This window comes from Hypanus sabinus, chromosome 13 (genome assembly GCF_030144855.1).
Source record: "Hypanus sabinus isolate sHypSab1 chromosome 13, sHypSab1.hap1, whole genome shotgun sequence".
Lineage (NCBI taxonomy): Eukaryota > Metazoa > Chordata > Chondrichthyes > Myliobatiformes > Dasyatidae > Hypanus > Hypanus sabinus.
In genome coordinates, this window is record NC_082718.1 from 103379982 (window position 1) to 103402109 (window position 22128).

The following is a 22128-nucleotide window of genomic DNA, read 5'->3' on the forward strand; positions in this document are numbered from 1 at the left end:
TCAAGTTATGCCTCACAAACAGAAGATGAAGAAAACTACTACCGTGAAGGCAACGCAAGTTGGAACAGAATCAAGGCCCACTTCTGCCAAAGAACCGCGGGCTCAGGTACATGATACCGCTGGCGATACAGAACAGGAAACTGCGGCAACATCGACCATTTCTAAAGGAAAAGATCAACGAAAACTGCGCAAATAGGAGCAACCAGAACTACAAATCCCAGTTACGACTGAAACTGAAAGTGAAAGTGAATCTGAGAGAGAGTCAGATTCTCTGGAAAAACCAGATGAAAATAGAGGCAAAAGTCTTTCTGGAAATATGGAAAAGACTTTGATGCAAATAATGCGTAAATTAGAAAAAATAAACGCATTAAAAGTAATCAAAAGAAAAATGACAAATATGGAGATGATGTTTGATAAAATGACAAAAAGACAGGAAAAATGGAAAAGAGAATTATAGATTTGGAAACTACAATGGAAGACATAGTTGAAAGAATGAATAAAATGGAAAATGATACTACTGCCTGGACATCAGAAAGAAAACAATTTATGGAAAAAATTGATAAGCTTGAAAATTTTAGTAGATGAAACAATATTAAAATTGTTGGACTTAAAGAAGATGTAGAAGGAGAAGATCCAATAATTTTTTTTTAAAAATGGATCCCTGAAAAATTGCAAATGGAAGAAGATACTCTAATTGAGATCGAAAGGGCTCATAGAGCCTTAGGGCCAAGATCTCAAGCTGATCAAAATCCACAATCAATTTTGATAAGATGCTTAAGATACCAAGATAAAGAAAAGATCTTAAAGGCGGCTGCCCAATGTGCCAAAAAGAGAAACGGGCCATTGATGATAGCAGGGAAGGCAGTTATTTTTTATCCTGATATAAGTTATAACCTTTTGAAGAGAAAGAAGGAATTTAACCCAGCGAAAAATGTCTTATGGGAAAAGGGTTATAAATTTATAATGCCTCACCCAGCAATGCTGATAATTTTTTTGGAGGAGGGAAAAAGAAGATTTTTTAATGATTATCGAGAAGTGGAGGAGTTTGCACAAAAACTTCCATCTATTCGCTAATTATACATAGAGACTTCCAAGCGTGATGGATTAAAGATGAAGATAGAGACAGTGAATGGAAGTGATGGACATTTAAGGATGATACAGGGGAGAAAAGCAAAATTTCAGAAATAATAATTGAGAATAGTATTTTTTTTCTTCTTTTATATATATACTTTTCTATGTTGCAGGGGGGCTGGGGAGTTTTGGATCGGTTACTGCGGGATTCACGTGTGTAATCAAGGTGATTGCCATGACCCGTACAACGGAGGGGGGTAATGTTGTGTTCCTTTTTTTTCACAACATCAGTAGGGGGGTATTTTGTTGTTTTTTTTTCTTTATACTCTATTTTCCTTCTATCTTTCTGCCTGGATGATTGGTGGGGACACACATAGCAACATGGAGAATTTTAAAAAGATTTCCCAAGATACCACGAAAGCTGAAAGATTAGGTATTATTATAGCTTGGAGTAACATAATTAAAAATAATGACTAATTTACTGAATTTTTTAAGTTTTAATGTTAATGGGCTTAATGGACCGGTAAAAAGAAAAAGAGCAATAGCCAAAAAGGCTATTGCAGTTACTTGGAAATCGGATACATACTTAAGTATAGATTGTTGGAAGAAGGAAATTTATGGCTGTATTCCACTTGAAAAAATTACTTATAATTTAAGAGATAAATATGAAACATTTTTGAAAATTTGGCACCCTTATTTACAAAAGACAGGATTAAATATATAGGTGCTCCAAAGATGAAATAATTGGTTATTTGGGGAAATAAATAAATATATATATATATATATACTAAAGTTATTACGAACTCCATGGAGCATGTGGGGATCTTCCAATATCCAGGCACTCCTTCCTTCCTTCCTTCCTTCCTTCCTTCCTTCCTTCCTTCCTTCCTTCCTTCCTTCCTTCCTTCCTTCCTTCCTTCCTTCCTTCCTTCCTTCCTTCCTTCCTTCCTTCCTTCCTTCCTTCCTTCCTTCCTTCCTTCCTTCCTTCCTTCCTTCCTTCCTTCCTTCCTTCCTTCCTTCCTTCCTTCCTTCCTTCCTTCCTTCCTTCCTTCCTTCCTTCCTTCCTTCCTTCCTTCCTTCCTTCCTTCCTTCCTTCCTTCCTTCCTTCCTTCCTTCCTTCCTTCCTTCCTTCCTTCCTTCCTTCCTTCCTTCCTTCCTTCCTTCCTTCCTTCCTTCCTTCCTTCCTTCCTTCCTTCCTTCCTTCCTTCCTTCCTTCCTTCCTTCCTTCCTTCCTTCCTTCCTTCCTTCCTTCCTTCCTTCCTTCCTTCCTTCCTTCCTTCCTTCCTTCCTTCCTTCCTTCCTTCCTTCCTTCCTTCCTTCCTTCCTTCCTTCCTTCCTTCCTTCCTTCCTTCCTTCCTTCCTTCCTTCCTTCCTTCCTTCCTTCCTTCCTTCCTTCCTTCCTTCCTTCCTTCCTTCCTTCCTTCCTTCCTTCCTTCCTTCCTTTCTTTCTTTCTTTTTTATATAGGGATGTTAGGGGGGAGGGTATATATATACATTTTTTTCTTCTCACATATTTTCTTTTATTTTTGTAATTATTTGAAAACCCAATAAAAAAAATTTATTAAAAAAATTTTAAAAAATAAAAAACGTATAAATCCAGAACATTATAGATGGTTTACAGTTAATGTCACATACAATGGTTCAATGGTTCCATTTAATTTCAGATAATGTATATAGCATACAACCTGAAAGTCTTACCCTCTACAGGCCTCCTCAAAACAGGGAAAAAAAACAATGAATGAGTGACAGAAAAAAGTAAGAACTCCATAGCCTCCTACATCCATCAACACAAGCAACAGCAAGCAGCATCAGCCCTCCCCCTTCCTCTCCCCCCACTTACCCTAGCATAAAGCATCAGCATTCCCACCCCCGACTATGCAAGCAACAGCAAAGCCCCCAGAGAGAGTCCATGGCCTACAGAACATCAAAATCTAACTTTCTACTCTAATATTTCAATATCCCACAGGTTCTCTGTCACTAACAAGGAAGAGACAGATATCGCTCCTTCCACAGCATGAGGGGAGACAAACACTCACTGTTTATTATCAGAATCAGAATCCGGTTTATTATCACCGGCATGTGACATGAAATTTGTTAACTTAACAGCAGCATTTCAATGCAGTACATAATCCAGCAGAGGGAAAAAATAATAAAAAAATAAATTAACCAGTAAATCAGTTATGTATATTGGATAGATTTTTAAAAAGTGCAAAAACAGAAATACTGTATATTAAAAAAAGTGAGGTAGTGTCCAAAGATTCAATGTATATTTAGGAATCAGATGGCAGAGGGGAAGAAGCTGTTCTTGAATTGCTGAGTGTGTGTCTTCAGGCTTCTGTACCTCCTAGCTGATGGTAACAGTGAGAAAAGGGCATGCCCTGGGTGCTGGAGGTCCTTAATAATGAACACTGCCTTTCTGAGACACCACTCCCTAAAAATGTCCTGGGAACATTGTAGGCTAGTACCCAAAATGGAGCTGACTAGATTTACAACCCTCTGCAGCTTCTTTCGGTCCTGTGCAGTAGCCCCTCCATACCAGACTGTGATGCAGCCTGTCAGAATGCTCTCCACAGTACGACTATAGAAGTTTTCAAGTGTATTTGTCGACATGACAAATCTCTTTAAATTCCTAATAAAGTATAGCCGCAGTCTTGCCTTCTTTATAACTGCATCAATATGTTGGGACCAGGTTAGATCCTCAGAGATCTTGACACCCAGGAACTTGAAGCTGCTCACTCTCTCCACTTCTGATCTCTCTATGAGGATTGGTATGTGTTCCTTCATCTTACCCTTCCTGAAGTCCACAATCAGCTCTTTCGTCTTACTGACATTGAGTGCCAGGATGTTGCTGTGGCATCACTCCACTAGTTGGCATATCTCACATCCACAATCTGTATTGTTGCTCTTTATTTCGAGTTCACCGACTTGAGAATTGTCAGCAAAATCTCACCCCCATCAAGAGAGAGAGAGAGTAATCGATCACCAAGTACAGAGGCCCCCAACAGCCGCTCTCAATGTCTTCGATGTTCTGGCTCCTGCTACAAAAGGTTGCAACACCAGTGAGAATTCATTTCCGCAAGGCTGCACCCCAAAGACACCAAACCTGGGCATATCAAAAATGCAGCCAATCAGCTAGCTCCAAGCATGAGAATAGAACCACAGCTTGAGCAGTGTGCAGACCCAAATGGTGTGAACCACTGTGTAGATACACAGTTTGTGTGCCGTTGTAGATCAAAGACCTCACAGGACTCCAGCCACTCTGAAAAGGAACATCAGGCAGATAGATAAAACAATTATTAAATTAGTAACAGAAGGCCTCCCATGTTTGTTTGTGGCTGCTGAATCATTAAGGCAGAGTGGTTATTTGCATTTCCTCCTTTAACTGGAGAGAGAAATATCAGAATCAGAAGAATACTTCTACTGAAGGTTCCTCCTTAAACTTGAAAGTCAAAGTGAAGTTTATTATCATATGAAGAAGTGTATGTAGCTATAGTTGCAATGAAAAACTGACTTGCAACAACATTGCAGATGCATAGCATCATATAATCAGAATCAGAACCAGATTTGGGGTTAGTATCACTGGCATATCGGTCATGGACCATTGAGAAATCTAAAGTCAGAGGTAAGATACTGTTGCTGAATCACTGAGTGTGTGTCTTCAGACTCCTGTACCACCTCCTTCATGGTAGCAATGAGAAGATGGCACATTCTGGGTTCCTTACTGATGGATGCCACCTTTTTGAGGCATTGCCTTAACAAGGAATTCTCAATGATGTTGAGGCTAGAGTCCATGATGGAGCTGACTGAGTTGACAACTTTCTGCAGCTTTTTCTGACCCTGTACAGTGGCCCCTCCATACCAGATGATGATGTAACCAGTTGGAATGCTCTCCATGGTACCTGTGCAGAAAATTGCTGGAGTTTTTGCTGACATGCCAAACCTTCTCATAATCCTAATGAAAACTAGCCACTGACCTGCCTTCTTTGTAATTGGATCAATATGTTCAAAGTGATCAAATACTGCTAAACTGCAGAGATTTGTGCTGATTAGTTAAAAACCCAAATGGTTAACCCCTGATGCATCAGGGCTTGTGGTTATCAGGGGAAAAGTGCTTTGTAAGTCGTGTATTGAACCAAAGTACAAACTTTTGACTCATATTGGTTAAAGATAGCTGAAAGTCACAAGTTAATGAGGTGTCAAGAAAATGAAAATTTGGAATGTACCTGCTTTGTATCTTAGACAGAAAAACTGACCTGCCATTGAAATTTCACGTTCTGGAGTTTAAGACATATGGAATTCCGTTAATTTAATTGATCTTCCTACATCATTGAATGATTGATGCCACAGTGTAGACCCTGTTGAAAGGAAGGGAGCATTATTCTGAACAGAGCAGATATTGTTTCCTTTCCTACTTGTCCTGCAGTTGTATGTTCCTGTGATGATGTTGTGATTTCTCCTTGCTCTGTTTCAGGTCTCCTTCTTACAGTCCTGCCCCTGTGAGAAAAAAGAAAAAGAAAAGCTCCAAGAAGCACAAAAGAAATAGGTAAAAAAAAAGAAAGAACATTAATCACAAGAAAATGGAGCATTAATGAGCTAGGATGTCACACACTAGTTGGTTGCCCCAATTTCTTGTATTTAGGGTTAGGCTCAAGGTCAGGTCTGGCCAAGCTACTTGCACTGTTGCCTCTCAATGCCAGTAACCAATGTTCAGCCCTGTCTTATGGTGCTGTTTCATGATTTTTATTTAGAAATACAGTACAGTAACAGGCCATTCTGGCCCACCAGCCCATGATGCCCAATTGAATCAATTAACCTGCTAACTGGTAAGTATTTGGAATGTGGAAACCAGAGCACCTGAAGGATACCCATGCAGTCGTGGGGGGAACATACCAACTCCGTACAGACAGTGGCGGAAATTCAACGCAGGTCACTGGCACTATAATAGTATTACCATAAGACATTGGATTAGAATAAGGCCATTCAACCCATCAAGTCTGCTGCACCATGGGTGATTTACTATCCCTCTCAAACCCAGATCCTGTCTTCTCCCTGTAACCTTTAATGCCCTTACTAATCATGAACCTATCAAACTCCACTTCAAGTGCACTTAAAGACTTGGCCTCCACAGCCATCTCAGGCAATGAATTCTACAGATTCATGACTCTCTGGCTAAAGAAGTTCCTTCTCATGTATGTTCCAAATGGACATCCCTCTATTCTGAAGCTGTGCCTTCTGGTCCTAGACACCCCTACTGCGGGAATCATTCTCTCCATATCCACGCTATCCAGTTTTTTCAAAGTTCAGTAAGTTTTAGGGTGATCCTCTCCCCACCCTATTCTTCTGTATGCCAGCAAGTGCAAGCTCACAGCTATCAAGTGTGCCTGATATGTTAACCCTTTCATTCCCAGAATGATTTTCATAAACCTCCTCTGGACCCACTCCAATGCCAGCACATCTATTCTTAGATAAGGGGCCCAAAACTGCTCACAATGCTCCAAGAGCAGTCTGACCATGCCTTATAGTCTCAGCATTACATCCTTGCTTTTGTATTTTAGACCTTTTGAAATGAATGCTAACATTGCATTTGCTTTCCTTAACAACTGTCTCAACTTACAAGTTAACCTTCAGGGAATCCAGCACAAGGACTCCCAAGTCCCACTGCACCTCTAATTTTTGAATTTTCTTCCCTTTTAAAAAATAGCATATGCTTATATTCCATCTACCAAAGTGCATGACCATGCACTTCCTTATATTATATTCTATCTGCCACTTCTTTGCCCATTCTCCCAATCTGTCTAAGTCCTTCTGCAGGCTCCCTGGTTCCTCAGCACTATCTGCATTCCACCTATCTTCATATCCTGAGAAAACATGGCCACAAAGTGATCAATTCCTTCATCTAAACCATTGACATATAATGTGAAATGAAATGGTCCCAACACTGACTCCTATGGAACACCACGAGCAGTCAACCAGGAGATGCACCCTTATTCCCACACTTTACCTGATGCCAGTCAGCCATCCTCTATCCATGCTAGTATTTTTCCTGTAATTCTATAGGCTCTTTTCTAGTTAAGCAGCCTCATGTGAGGCTCCTTGTCAGAGACCTTCTGAAAATCCAAATAAACAGCATCTACTGACTTTCTTTTCTCTATCCTTCTTGTTATTCTTTCAAAGAATTTCAACAGATCTGTCAGGCAATATTTCTCCTTAAGAAAACCATGCTGACTTTGGCCTATTTTATCATGTGCCTCCAAGTACCCCTAACTTCTGCCTTAGTGATAGTCTCCAATGTCTTCCCAACCACTAAAGTCAGGCTAACTGGCCTATAATAACCTTTCTTCTGCCTCCCCTTCATAAAGAGTGGAATGACATTTGCAATTTTCAACTCTCTGGAACGATCCCCAAATCTAGTGATTCTTCAAAGATCATTAACCATGCCTTCACAATCTCTTCAGCTACCTCTTGCAGAGCCCTGGGGTGTCGTCCATCTGGTCCAAGTGACTTATCTACTTTCAGAACTTTCAGCTTCCTAAGCACCTTCTCTTTAGTAATAGCAACTACACCCTCGAATTTCTATTATACTGCTCATGTCTTTAACAGCGAAGACTGCGTCAAAATACATATTAAGTTTGTCCACCATTTCTTTTTCCCCCATTAGTACCTCCTCAGCATCATGTAACATTACACTAGCTGACACGCTACCATGCCTGCCTGAGTGTATGGATTTTAGACATTCTCTTTGTGACGGTTTCCGAGTCTTCCAGGTGCTCTGGATTCTTCCCAGAGCATGTTGGTAGGTATTGTAAATTACCCTTGGTGCATTGTGAATAGTAGAATCTGGGGCATGCCATTGGGAATGCGGAGAGAGAAAAACAGGCTCAACAGAATATTAAAGGGAGGCAAACACGAGGAAATCTGCAGATGCTGGAAATTCAAGCAACACACACAAAATGCTGGTGGAACGCAGCAGGCCAGGCAGAATCTATAGGAAGAAGTACAGTCGACGATTCGGGCCGAGACCCTTCATCAGGACTAACTGAAAGAAGAGATAGTAAGAGATTTGAAAGTGGGAGGGGTGGGGGAGATCCGAAATGATAGCAGAAGACAGGAGGGGGAAGGATGAAGCTAAGAGCTCAAAAGTTGATTGGCAAAGGGGATACACAGCTGGAGAAGGGATGGGAAGCCTAGGGAGAAAGAAAGGGGGAGGGGAGCACCAGAGGGAGATGGAGAGCAGGATCTCCCAGTATGTCCGCCAGAGAAAGCAGGATCTCCCAGTCCCAACACAGACTGGGAGACCGTTTCACTGAACACCTATGCTCTGTCTGCCAGAGAAAGTAGGATCTCCCAGTGGCCACACATTTTAGTTCCATGTCCCATTCTCATTGTGATATGTCTATCCATGGCCTCCTCTACTGTCAAGATGAAGCCACATTCAGGTTGGAGGAACAACACCTTATATTCTTTCTGGGTAGCCTCCAACCTGATGGCATGAACATTGTTTTCTTTAACTTCCATTAATGCCCACCTCCCCATCCCTTATTTATCTATCTATCTATCTATCTATTTATTTCCCTTTTATTCTTTTCTATCTTTCTTTCTCTCTCTGTCCCTCTCACAATCACTCGTTGCCTGCTCTCCATCTCCCTCTAGGGGACCCCCTTTCTTTTTCCCTAGGCCTCCCATCCCATGATCCTTTCCCTTCTCCATTTGTGTATCCCTTTTGCCAATCAACTTTCGAGCTCTTAGCTTCATTCCTCCCCCTCCTGTCTTCTCCTATCATTTCAGATCTCCCCCTCCCACTTTCAAATCTCTTACTATCTCTTCTTTCGGTGAGCCCTGACGAAGGGTCTCAGCCCAAATCATCGACTGTACTTCCTATAGATGCTGCCTGGCCTGTTGCGTCCCACCGGCATTTTGTGTGTGTTGATTAAAGGGAGGCTTGATGGTCAGTGTGGGCTCAGATGTTGAAAGGGCCTGTATGCATGCAGTCTGATAGTTTGCAGCACCATCTGCTCAAGTAAAGACTACACACCAGGAAAGACCATAGAGTCCCAGGCAAAGTTGGGACCAGCAGTCAACCAACATGGAACAAGTTTGAAAAAGCTTTGGCCCTGAAGCGAACCTCACTAGCAACATTGAACAAGTGCCCAGATGAAAGTAATCCCATCAGGTTTGGGCTAATTGTATCTGTTTTGTGGGGAGATGTCATGGAGTTAGAGTCAGAGAGTCATAAGGAACTACAGCACAAAAACACCTAGTCCATGCTGAGCTAGTATTTTGAGTCATCCCATCGATCTGCACCTGGACCATAGTCCTCCACACACCTCCCATCCACGCACTTATCTAAACTTCTCTTAAATATTGGAATAACTCACATTTACCACTTCCGCTAGCAGCTCATTCTACATTCTCATTACCCTCTGAGTGAAGTTCCTCCTCACGTTACCCTCAAACCTTTCACCTTTCACCTTTAACCTTGACCTCTAGTTCTAGTCTCACCTGACCTCAAAGGAAAAAGCCTGCTTTCATTTACCCTATCTATACCCTTCATAATTTTGTAAACCTCTATCAAATCTCCCCCATTCTCCTACTCTCCCCTACCCTTTCCTACCTTAATTCTGAAGACTAAGGTCAATCTAAAGATGCGAGTACACTGATGGAAACTTCTCAAAAGATTATAAATGTTAAAGTTAATAATTTAATAAAAAGCAGAGATGCAAACACCAATGTAACCAGTGATTTTTCTATTCCTTTTCATATTAAATGATTTTAAATTGGCTCACTCACAGGTGATAGATGAGATGTTCTGATTAAGATTCAGTGTTTTCAGTGTTTAACCCATATTCAGCTGTATCGATCAAACTGACGATTAAACCAGTGACCATTCTTATTTATAACAAGAAAAAATTTTAAAGAGCTATCTATTTTTAAAATGAATTTCTGCTTCTACAGATCATGGAGGAATTTGCATTTGTGATTAAGGAAATAAGTTGAAGAGAACATAGATTTGTCAAACTGGTTCAGCAAAACTTGCCTCATTCTGAGTCCAATTTGCACCCAGACCAAAGAGCCTGAAACAAAAAGCAAAAACTCACCTTCATTGTGCTTTTAAGCAAATGTCCATTTTGAGCCATTCTCCATTTTGCAGTCATTCGCCCTACAATCATGTTTTTGTTTGAGCAACTACTTATATATTTTGTCCAATTTATGCCATTGCCCATTGATTTTCTGGGGATTGTACCACTGAGCTGAACAGTGACTGTGGTACCATTGCAAGGCTTTACACCACCTTAATCCAACAGGTAGGAATGAATGACACTGCCTGACCTGCTGAATGTTTCCAATGTTTAAAAAGGGAGTGAACTAGAAAATAGTAATGCAGACATTCAGAGATGTGCCGCAGAAATTGGAATGGTAAAACAAAATTATCAATTAGATATCACATCATTAATATTTATTTTAATATTTTGTGAAGATAGAGCACTGTAAATATCAACAGGGAATGGAGACATTAATCTTTGTCTAGGGCAGATGGCAACATTTTCTCCAAATATTAAATTTAAGAGATGAAAATGCAAAGAAATTTATAGGGGAGATACAAACTCCCAGAAGTTAATCACCAGTCAATAGTGCTTAAAGGACAAAACACTAACATCAAATGCATTAAAATATAAACACAAGAATGTCTGCAAATGTTGGAAATCCAAATTAACACACATGCAAACAGCTGGAGTAACTCAGAAGGTCACGCAGCATCTGTGGAAAAGAGTAAACAGCGTTTCAGGCCAAGATCCTTCAGCAGGACTGACAAATGGTCTTGGCCCGAAACATTAACTGTGTTACCTAAATTAGTCAAGTTGTTTTCACCCTCAGGTGTAAACAGATTAAAAAGTCATCCTGAGAATAATGACAGGAAATGATGCTGAAATACATCTTAGGATGAGCTGAGACACATTATCAGTGATGTAACCTGGTCATCAGCATCAGTAATCCTCACGCAGGCAACCCAGTAGCGTTCACTGGTTCACTGGTTACACCTCTTGATCTATAGCCATCGGAGGCTCACTCAGCAGCCTGTGTGATGGTCCTGATGCCTCAGAAAATGTAAGATATTTGAAATAGTTGCACAAACTCTTGTCTTTGTCAAGAAGCAGCTGGAAGCTGTGATGAGATAGGATGGCAGCTTTTATCTGTATAAACATTTGTCAAGAATGTATTCAAAGTGTCAGGAGAAATGGCTGAATTACACCAGGGAATTAGACTGGGATACCTAACCTTTAGGAGCTGATCACTGACTATATTTCTCAGATCCATTGTCCTCCACATGAGAAGAATATTCACAAGTGAAAAGGCATCAGGAAATAATAAAAACCCAATTGAGTTAAATACCATCAAAATTTGCCAGAACGCTTTGATTTGCTTTGACAGTGCAATAATATTCTATTTAAACATCTCTCAAAACACTTGTCTTTATTTAAGCTCCTCTTTTAATTAATTTCAAATCAATGAAAATCTTGATGCTTAATGCAGTGAGTGGACTCCTTTCATTAAGATTACTGCTAATCGGATGTAATTGTCTCATTTACGTGCATCTCCAGAGGAAAAATTGGAAACTTACTACGTACAAATGCAAAGTGCTGGTCCTCTCTCACATTCTATCAAATTTGTGTTATGTATAGGTCAGAAGCTGCCTCCACAAAGAAACGACGGCACAGGTAGGAGAGAATTTTAATAGAGAAATTTAATAACTGCTGTCTTGTCATATTTTCATGCCAACCTATGGCTTGTCAAAAAGTACATAAAACAACCTTCTCTTTCCTGCAGCTCAAAAAGTCCAAAGAGGAAAAGGAAAGAAGACAAAAGGCATCGGAGAAGGTAAATGACATCCTAACAACTGTGTTTTACCTGAATGCTATTCACAGTATTGTCTGAAGCAGAACTTCAAATGCAGATTCCAACCAAAGTTATATATTTTTTTTGTTCTGTAGTATCTTCAGTTAAGTGCCAAAATGTCTTCATAATTCTCCTTAAACGGAACTTTCAGTACAGTGACTGGTGTAACTGGCTTATGGTGTTTAGATAAGCTCAGGAGAGGAACTGGAATATTGTGCAATGAACCAGGATAGAATCTTTCAGAGATTGATGCTGATGTGCATGAAACTTGGATAATGAAAAGAAAGCCTCTCCGGGGGTAGGCAATTAAGCTCATTTACTTCGAAGTTCACCCGCGACTGCTGCATAGTAAACGTGATGAGCATTTTGTACGCTCTAAATGTTCCACAACCTGTGGTGGGATTTGCTGAGTGATGGAAGTAGTGAAGGTTGACAGGATGCCCTCCTTCAATAGAAATCACAAGCCTTTCATATACACCTGAACTAATCTTGTTTAACACCATGGACTGCGGCGACTCTTCAGTACACACTGGAGTCTCATCATTAGGGAGTCAAAACTGTTTATTGTCATTAGTCAGTACACAGATGTAAAGGGGAATAAAATAATCATTACTTTGGATTTGATACAGCATAAAATACACAATAAACATGAAGAACACAATATAAAAACAGAATAAGTATAGAATAAGTACAGTACATAAGATTGGCTTATATAGATAGACTGATGGTCTGTACATTAACTGATGCAAGGTACAGGAGTATCAGTACATAAGGTAACTCTGACAGGAAGTATAGTTGTGGTGGGGTGGGTTAATGGGTGGAGGTATTGATCAACTTGATGGGTTGCGGAAAAAAGCTGTCTGGTGGTCCTGACGTTGATGCTGTGTAGCCCCTTCCCTGATGGGGGTGCCAACAAGTGCTTTAGCATATATATGAGAAATTATGAGAATATATATGGAAATTCAGAGCAGCCTCATTCAGATACTGTGGTGAACTACATATACCTGTCTGGACACGCCCCCCCCCCCCCCTGCTGACTGCTCCTGTGGCTCCTCCCACAGACCCCGGTATAAAGGCGATTGGAGACACAGACCCTTCCTCAGTCTCCAGGATGTCATGTGATGGTCACTTGCTGCTTGTGCTTTCTTCCAGCCAATAAAAGCCTACCTTAACCCACGTCTCAGAGTTATTGATGGTGCATCAGATATATTGAAACTTTGTATGCTAATATCGCACACAATAATTTCTAAATTGCACAGAATACTTAAGCAGTTACCCTCTGATCAATCCTTACATAAATTCAACAACATATTATTCAGCACAAAACACCAAAATAGACAGCTGTAGATGTTAACGTAAAGAAAGGACTCAAATTATGATGTAAATCATTAAACTGACATTTAAGTGATTTGTGCAGATTATCCAAATGCCAAGATTACGTCTTATTTATCATTTTTCCCACTGCTATTAGCCCTCTCCAGATGTCAGAATATCAATGTTCTTTGGCCTTTCAAATGTCAGCTTCATATTTCCCACTAACAGTTGAAATCCAGTGGGGAACAATATGCATTCTCTCATCACATGTTAATCAACTTCAAGTCAGGTTTAAATCTGTGACAAGAACTGAACAAGTGTGCAGTGAGTCCCGATGCCATATTCTCAAACTTAACTTGTTATTCTTCAAAGTATCTCCAGAAGAAGATGGGACCACAAGTAAGTTGTTCAGACTAATTCTCCAATTCCAATTATCACATTGATGCTCGATGTCTTAACTTCATCCATTATCTTTGCTTGCCAAACCTCAATTGCCACACCTAAACAGAAACAATAAACTCCGCATTTACCCAAACTTAGCAGCTTTCCAGATGTTCTCTTTACTTTGTATTAATGAATGCTTCCTGATGACAGCTCTAATTTGTCTCGCTATAAGATTGTCGCACCAATCAAGAAGACAAATATGAAAATATCTGCAGATGCTGGAAATCCAAAGCATGCATCTGTTGCTGAAGACAAATATACTTTTCTTAGACACTTAACTAGGCCAGCATGATCTGGAATGTGAATAATTATTTATCCAAATTCTGCATTCACATATTAATGTCCCATCATCAAATCTGTCTGTAGCTTGTAAAATCAAGTTATAGGGTGGACTGGTGACATAATGATCATCTTCATGTATATTGAGGAAAAATATATGTGTGTATAATTTCCTAAAATGAGAAAGACATTTTGATTGCAGAAGAGTTTGCAGCTAAAACACATAGCAAGACATCTCACTGACAAACAACACCGGTGCACCTCAAGGATGTGTGTTTTGTCTGCTGCTCTATTCTCTCTACACCCATGACTCTGTGGCTAGGAATAGTGCAAATGCCATCTATAAGTTCAACGATGACACAACAATTGTCAGAATCTTAGATGGTGATAAGGAGACATACAAGAGTGAGATTGATCAGCTGGTTGAGTGATGTTTCAACAACAACCTTGCACTCAGTATCAGTAAGGCCAATTATTTGTGCACTTCAGGAAGGGGAAGTTCAGGAAGCACACACATCAGTCTTCATTGAGTGATCAGCAGTGGAAGGGGTGAGTAATTTCAAGTTCCTAGGGTATCAACATCTCTGAAGATCTATCTTGGGTCCAACATATTGATGTATTTACAAAGAAAGAACAGTGGCTATGTTTCATGAGGAGTTTGAAGAGATATGGTAGGTCACCAAAGACTCTTGCAAGTTTTGCAGAGAAATGGTGGAGAGCATTCTAACTGGTTGTATCACCATCTGGCATTGAGGGGCCATGGCACAGGATTGGAAAAAGCTGCAGGGGGTCATAAACAGCCAGCTCCATCATGGGCACCAGCCTCTCCACAATCAAAGGCATCTTCACAAGATTATGACCAAAAACGCCAGCATCTATCGTTAAAGATGCCCACCACCTGGGACGTCGCCTTCTCAATACTACCATCAGAGAAGAGATATAGGAGTCTGAAAACATGCATTGAATGTTTTCAAAGCAGCTTCTTCTCCTCCACTATCAGATTTCTGAACAGATAATGAATACATCAACACAACCTCACTATATTTGCTCTCTTTTGCACTACTATTTACCTTTATACAGTATATATCTTACCACGTTTCAAAAACCATTATCCTCTGTATATTTCCTATCAATTTCTATTCAGTACCTGAGAAATGTGGGAGTAAAATTGTCCATGCTGTCAATGATGACTGATGCCTCAACCCCCTTAAACAACGATTAGCAGCACAGTTGTAGTGTTATCGGCTTACACGCTTACACGGATTGGGAATTTGCTGTGGTATGTTGGCATAACATGCAGCAAAAACCACTTTCAACAATTATGAAGAATAAAGAATTACATTAAAAATAAAGTTTGCAGTTAAAGTACACATACAGAGTAAAATACACATTAATACATGAATACCAACATGTATTTACAATGTGAACAGTATCATAAAACAGTGGTTTAAAGTGTTGCCAGTACAGTAACTTGGATAATAGAGTTATGATAGTTATGATACATGGTGTGACTCTGTGCCTTGAACCAAAACCCTTATCCCTTCAGTGTGGGTAATTATTAGATGGCTGATAGGAAATCCAAGGAAGAAGATTTTATCCAGAGAATAGTTGAGACAGGGACGGTGGCAGATTCCTCTAGTTGAGCACTTGAATTGCCAAGGCATAGCTCAAATGAAGATAACTGGGATTAAACTAGATGGCATTTGATGGTTGGCAAGGGATATGGTGGGCTGAAGGCCTCATTTCTGCACTGTGCAACACGATGAACTCGCTAGACACTAAGGGAATCATGGGATGTGGTCACAGAGGAAGATCAGCCATGATCTAAAAGGATGTCAGAGGAGCTGCAGAGAGCTGAGTACCCTACTCCTTCTCCCGTTTCTTACTGTATGTTATGTTCTTGTCCAATGCATAAGTTACATTAAATATAATTGCTTTAGTGTTAAAACCAACTTCCTAGACCTCTATCACTTTTTTTCTACTCTATTCCACAATTACAAAATTTCACTCCTAATTTCTAGTTAAATTTCTGGTTCACTCCAAGAGAATTCTCAAATAAATTGAATTCCATTGCACTGATATAACTGTGCTGCCAAAAATGTTACTGGTGACATTGAAACTGGCTTATTTAAGAATTCCTGTGAAATAGCAAAGTTGTGTTTATATAATCATTTGGATGCATTGTGTTTACTTATTATCATCTCATCTCTGGAACAAGGATTCAAATTGAAATTCCCTGATTTTTTTTAAAGGACTGAGAATGTTCTTGCTGTATGTAAGGTACAATTCCAGCTTTCATGTGGCTCCTGATCTGGGCAAATTAACCAGACTCAGTCAAGCACCAACATATTACCAGGTCGAGCCTCTGGAGGGAAGCACTTCCATAAGCTCTGTCCTGATTGGCTGAAATGAGTTTGTGAGAGTAGAATCATGGACACCATTGAAGCCTCCAATTTTCAAATAGTGTGTGCAAAAGTACTGTAACGCTAAAAATAGGGTTGTGTCACGCATTGTGGAGGGAGTCAAAACTATCAGTCTCTGAAAGGTATAAATATTGGTATCAGTTAAGTTGACTCAAAGCCAAGTCAAAGTCATGTCTGTTGTCAAATGTGCAGGTTCTGCACATGTACGCGATGAAAAACTAACTTACTGCATTTTCACAAATACACCACAGTCAGAAGAGAAACATACATTTTTTACACAATTTATTTCAACAAATGCCACAATTTGAACAAAAAAATAGTCCATTGTAGTACAAAGTGGTCAACATGCTCATAGTGTTGCGATGTTGAGGTACTGAGAGTTGTTCTGGATGGTTCGTGATCCAAATGCTTGAAGGGGGTAGCTGATCTTGAACCCAGTGGTGTGGAACATCAGACTTCTGTATCTCCTGCCCACTATTAGAAGATATCATGGCCCAGGCGGTGGGGACCTTTGATGATGGTCGCTGCCTCGTGTAGATAAGACTGAAGGAGGGACTGATTGAAGTATGTGCAGTGAAATGATTTGCATGTTTCCAACATAGTAAGAGACTGACTTTTGTCTTCCTGTCAAGGTCTCGGGCTGCATCAGCTTCTCACAAAGGCCACAAATGCAGACGTTCTCATTCTCAGAATTCAACCTACAGGTCTCCTAGCTGCTCCAGCAGGTAAATCTACTTTCTTTGCTCACGTGCTCGGTTAGCCTTACATTGTGTATCACTACTGAGACCAGGATCTAATATCACTGCATCTTCCCCCTTCCTTTCCAGTCCTGAAGAAGGGTCTCAGCCCAAAACATCTACAGTTCATTCATTTCCGTACATGATGCCTGAGTTCCTCCAGCATTTTGTGTGTGTTACTGACAGTCCCTGCCCTACCACCACTTTAAATCAGTCACTTCATAGTAATTTCATCTTCATATACTGGTTAAAGGAAGTAAAAGTTACCTGAAATACACACAATGCAGATTTTTGTCTCAGTCCGCAGGCTGTAAAACACTATTAATTGCATGCACAACACCACAATTAATCCAATATGACCACTATTTCTTACTTAGCTCTCCAGTGTCTGAAATCAAGTTAGACAATCATTACTAAATCCTTTCCAACTGTTACCACCTCTAAAAGACTTTTATTTGCAATCCTTAAAGCACTTTGGCAACTCAGGACTCTGCAGCCACCATGTGAGAAAGTCAAGAAGCAAAGATTCAGCAGGAAACTGGTGATAGGAATGTAGAGACAATCGGTTTTAGGAAATTTAGCAGTGTCGTGAGATTGCTCAGTGAGCTGACATGAGCTCAATGGGCTGAATGGATTTTTTTCTATGACTAAGCAAATAAGAATGCACCAGAAGCACCTGTCTTATAGAAGCTGTGAGATTTTGGAAAACAGTGAGGCCTCCTTTCTAAAGTGGATCCATGCTGGAAGAAAGCCTGATTCCACGGTTGCCTTGCGGTCGGGCAAGGAGCATTGCAGAGGAGACCGTACGAGAGCTGGAATCTGAGTTCTGAGCCAGGGTGTGGCCCGCTTGACAGTGGTTCCACAGACTGATTGTGTGTGTGTGTGTGTGTGTGTGTGTGTCTGTGTGTGTGTGTGTGTGTGTGTGTGTGTGTGTGTGTGTGTGTGTGTGTGTGTGTGTGTGTGTGTGTGTGTGTGTGTGTGTGTGTGTGTGTGTGTAATATTTTACATAGGGAGTGGAGGGTGTGCTGCTTTTTGGTTGGTGTTGGGCATTTCACATGGAAGCTGTCCTATTCCTAGCAGTTTACAAATAGTCCTGTAAAGGGACATTTATTTTAGGATTAAGCAGCTTGACAGAGGCTGCCAGAATGCCATTAATCCAGCCTTCTATTGGTGGTGACTTAGCCAATCTCAGCCAGGGACAAGAAGGATATTACAGCTGACTTCAGCACACGCAGTAAAGGAGAAGAGAGTAAAGGCATGCCAACCCTTACTCAGTGGTAGCAGTTTGCCAGGGTCAAGTATTCATAAATTCACTTCCCTCTCAGGGGACTGAGCACATAATCTGGATTGATGGTTATTGTGGTGACTAGGGAGTGCTGCACTGTCAGAGATGTCATCCTCCAGATGAGACATTAGCGTAGATTTCACAGAGGATTCCCTGGCACAGGCAAAATTCTTAAAACTGCTATGACCATATTTTTATTCCTCAAACAACTTCACTAAATTCAGGGATTGTTTGCACTTTCTGTCCTTGCTCCTTTTGGAATGAGACCATATTTAAATTAGCTGCCGCACTTCTGACGTAGCAGCCGTGTTTGTGCCTCAAAGTGTTGTACAGAATCACAAAGGAAGCTTTCTTGGTTGCCCTCCAATAGCCCATAGGTTAAATGATTGATTGGTTGTGAGTCATTTCAAACAGCGGCAGTAGAAACCTGTGAGGAAGAGGGTTTTAAAATGGAAAAGCCAGATCCGCCTCAGAATTCCGTGTACAGTGATACGAGTAGTCGTCACAACTGGAATCTTCCTTGGTTGCAGTGGGTGACCATGACTTCTCTGAGTCTTGTCATGCCCCTCGCTCTCCACGAAGCGTAGCACGTCTGCCTTCCTGGCCTTGGCTCTCTCTCTGCATCTCATCCACCCGGAGTGCTGGAATTGATTTTGCGTGCTGGGCAGGCATGTCTCCATCTCACCGGGTTATCAGACCCACCGACTACCCTCACCGGGTTTAGCCTGCCTGTCGAAGTGGTGTACCAGGGTGTGGCCTCTGCCACTTCCAAACAGCTACTTGGAGCCACGGGTGAGGGCTGTGTGTCCAGCGGACACCAAAGGTGAGTGAGATGCCCCAGAATGGGCACGACAAACCCCCTCAACAGAGGTGCTTCCCCTCTCTGGACACTTCAAACACCCCCCGTTGATTAACTACTGGTCAAAAAAGGAGCAAGGCCTGATATTGCTATTGGGATCCGTTTAACTACTGGTGCTTTCAGGCAGATGACGAAAACTGACTTGCATAAGCTAATAGCAATCATGGGGCAGGAATCGATTCCAGGAAAAGCTGGTGAGTCTGCACTGTCTGTTGATATGATTTTAGGGTGGATACAGTATATGTGAGGGAGGAATGTTGTGAAGGAGGAAGTGTGGCTCATTTGTATTTCACCCTTTAGTAAACTGACAATGAAATGTCTGAATGCATTCTAATGTTTTGGCTCCTGTATCCTTGCCATTTGAAGCACCTTAGGAAGGTCTTCGTGTGCTGCAGACTGCATGCTACATCCCTCTTTCACAGCAGGTTGTGCATCACAGTACAAAGCACTGATATCAGTAGTGTATCCCATTAGTGCCAAGTGGTTAAGGCGTTGGTCTAGTGATCTGAAGGTCACTAGTTTGAGCCTCAGCTGAAGCAGCGTGTTGTGTCCTTGAGCAAGGCGCTTAACTATACATTGCTCTGCAATGACACCAGTGTCAAGCCCTTGTCTTTCCCTTGGACAACATCGGTGGCGTGGAGAGGGGGGACTTGCAGCTTGTCTCCCATACGACCCTGCCCAGGCCTGCACCTTCCAAGGCGCACATCCATGGTCTCTCGAGACTAACGGATGCCCATTATCCCATTAGTGGCATACATGGGAAGTACTCTCTCCATGCCTACCTACAATTACAATTGACTGATAATGGAATTTCCACCACCAGTGCAGACATCATGACCAAAGACTTAAACTAACAAAGACTAAAATTCCTTAATACGTGGTGAAATAACTTCACTTGAGAGATTGAGAGATTACAATTGCAATGTCACAGTTGGCACTATCTTCCCTTTCTCTCTACACCTCTACAAGATGGACCCTATGTATATTAATAGCTATCTTGGGGCACTATCCAATGAATAATATTTTTTGGTGACTGCCCAAGCTGCCTTTCCCTTGCAGCAAAGCCCCTGGAGCTGAGAAGTCTTACTTCTGCAGTGAAATACAACTAGCCATTAACAACCAAAGTTCATCTGTTACTGAATTTTACACTTCCTTCCCTAAAAAAAATAGAACTTCAGATTTTGACCCCTGCCTTGTATCTGTGTCAACTGTTTGATACTATTTTAATATGCTACAAAGTCACAATGCTGATTTACTTTTCCAGTGGTCAGACAGAATTTAAGTTAAGTGGGGGTCACATTTGCATCCGTGTTTCACTTCACAGTGGTTTCAGATGGGAAGCCATTTTTCAACTGAATTACGTGTTCACTCTCGAGTTACATTCAGGTCAAAAAATGCATACTTAAAGTCTTCTCCTCCTGCATCCTGCTATTCAGACCAATTAACCACACACACATTGGCAAGAAATGTTCTTTAAACACACAATTAAAGTGAACTTCTAATGTTTTGTAACTCAATATCTACTGACTTTGGACCATATTTATGATTGTATTGTGAATGTTGTAACTTATTGTGATAACCAAAGGCCGTACGCATGTAGTCTCGAAGGAAATACAGCGTTAATCTTAAGCAATTTCTCCTGCCCCTCTCCTCCTCACAGCCATCACCCCCAACCCCAGTCCTCTCATTCTGTTCTCACGGATTTAAGCCTTTGGTTCTTTCATGGCATGCTGGGATATTAAGCTATCAATCAATTTCTGGAAGCAAGTTTGCTACAACTCTTTCTGGCAAAAGGACTAAGATTTGGCATCGTATGAGTCATTATGCTGGTTGTTATAAAAGGCAACACAGAACTTTGTGAGGTATTGCTCAGCTGCAGTGATGAAGAGGAGTCGACTTACAGTACAACTCATGCATAGTCTTCCAAAGTAGAGCCGAGGATAATATGGGTGAAGTCAATGCAGCTTGGAAGCTTTCATTTGCCTTCTACTATCTACATTAATCCATGTAGGGAGGAGCCAAGTGGTCATTCAAAGGAAGGGAATAAGAAGTTAAAACTATCATTCAGGCCCACGTGAATCAGTCTAATAATTGAATCAGGCAGGATTCCTCTATCACATAGGGCCCTAGTGACTCAGAAGGGAAACATGGGAGAAAATGTCTTTTGTTTAACCATGCTGAAGGTGTTTTATCATTGACTCTTGGTTTGCTTGTTCTACAGTAATGAAGGTCGATCAGGGGCAGCACGATGCCCGCGTGGCAGGTCAAGAAGCAGCAATCATGAAGCTTATTCAAAGAGCAGCACAGTGCAGAGAGCCCCCGTCAGCAGCCGTTCCCACACTGGCAAGTCACCATGTAAAAGCCCCCAGAATAAAAACAGCAAATCAGCTGGCAAAATAGTAAGTGCTGAGGCCAATTTTATCCATCATACTGCAACAAGTCATGAAGTTCTAGTATTAATGTTTACTTGTGCCATGTAAAATGAGGTGACTTCTTAAAATACCAAGGTGTGCACACAACCAGTATCTTATCACTGTACCTCATTCCTGCCCTACCTCTAACTGTGCTTAGTATAACCTGGCCATATTCTGTGCTTTGTGGCAGTTTCATAGAATCATAGGATCTCTTCAACAAGCAAAGAGGCCTTTGGCACATCATATCTATGTCAGTCAATAAAGAACCACCCAACTGACCCCCACCTTCCAGCAGTAGGTTCATAGCAAGTACGTATGCAAGCATTGCTCAATGAAGGTTTCTCTTTTTACCACACACCCAGGCAGTGAATTTTCAATCTCTAAGACCCAATGGCTGAAAAAACATGTT

General features: G+C 41.1%; 1 protein-coding gene across 1 annotated transcript in view; it reads left to right on the forward strand.

Annotated features, from left to right (window-relative positions):
• The window catches only part of srrm4 (serine/arginine repetitive matrix 4), a 332914-nt gene that overhangs the window by 275977 nt on the left and 34809 nt on the right, over nt 1-22128 (forward strand). The window contains exons 4-8 of the mRNA XM_059986941.1: nt 5543-5614; nt 11751-11786; nt 11896-11946; nt 17057-17149; nt 21527-21704. Of these exons, the coding sequence (XP_059842924.1) occupies nt 5543-5614; nt 11751-11786; nt 11896-11946; nt 17057-17149; nt 21527-21704 (430 nt within the window). The remainder of the gene's footprint in view (nt 1-5542; nt 5615-11750; nt 11787-11895; nt 11947-17056; nt 17150-21526; nt 21705-22128) is intronic.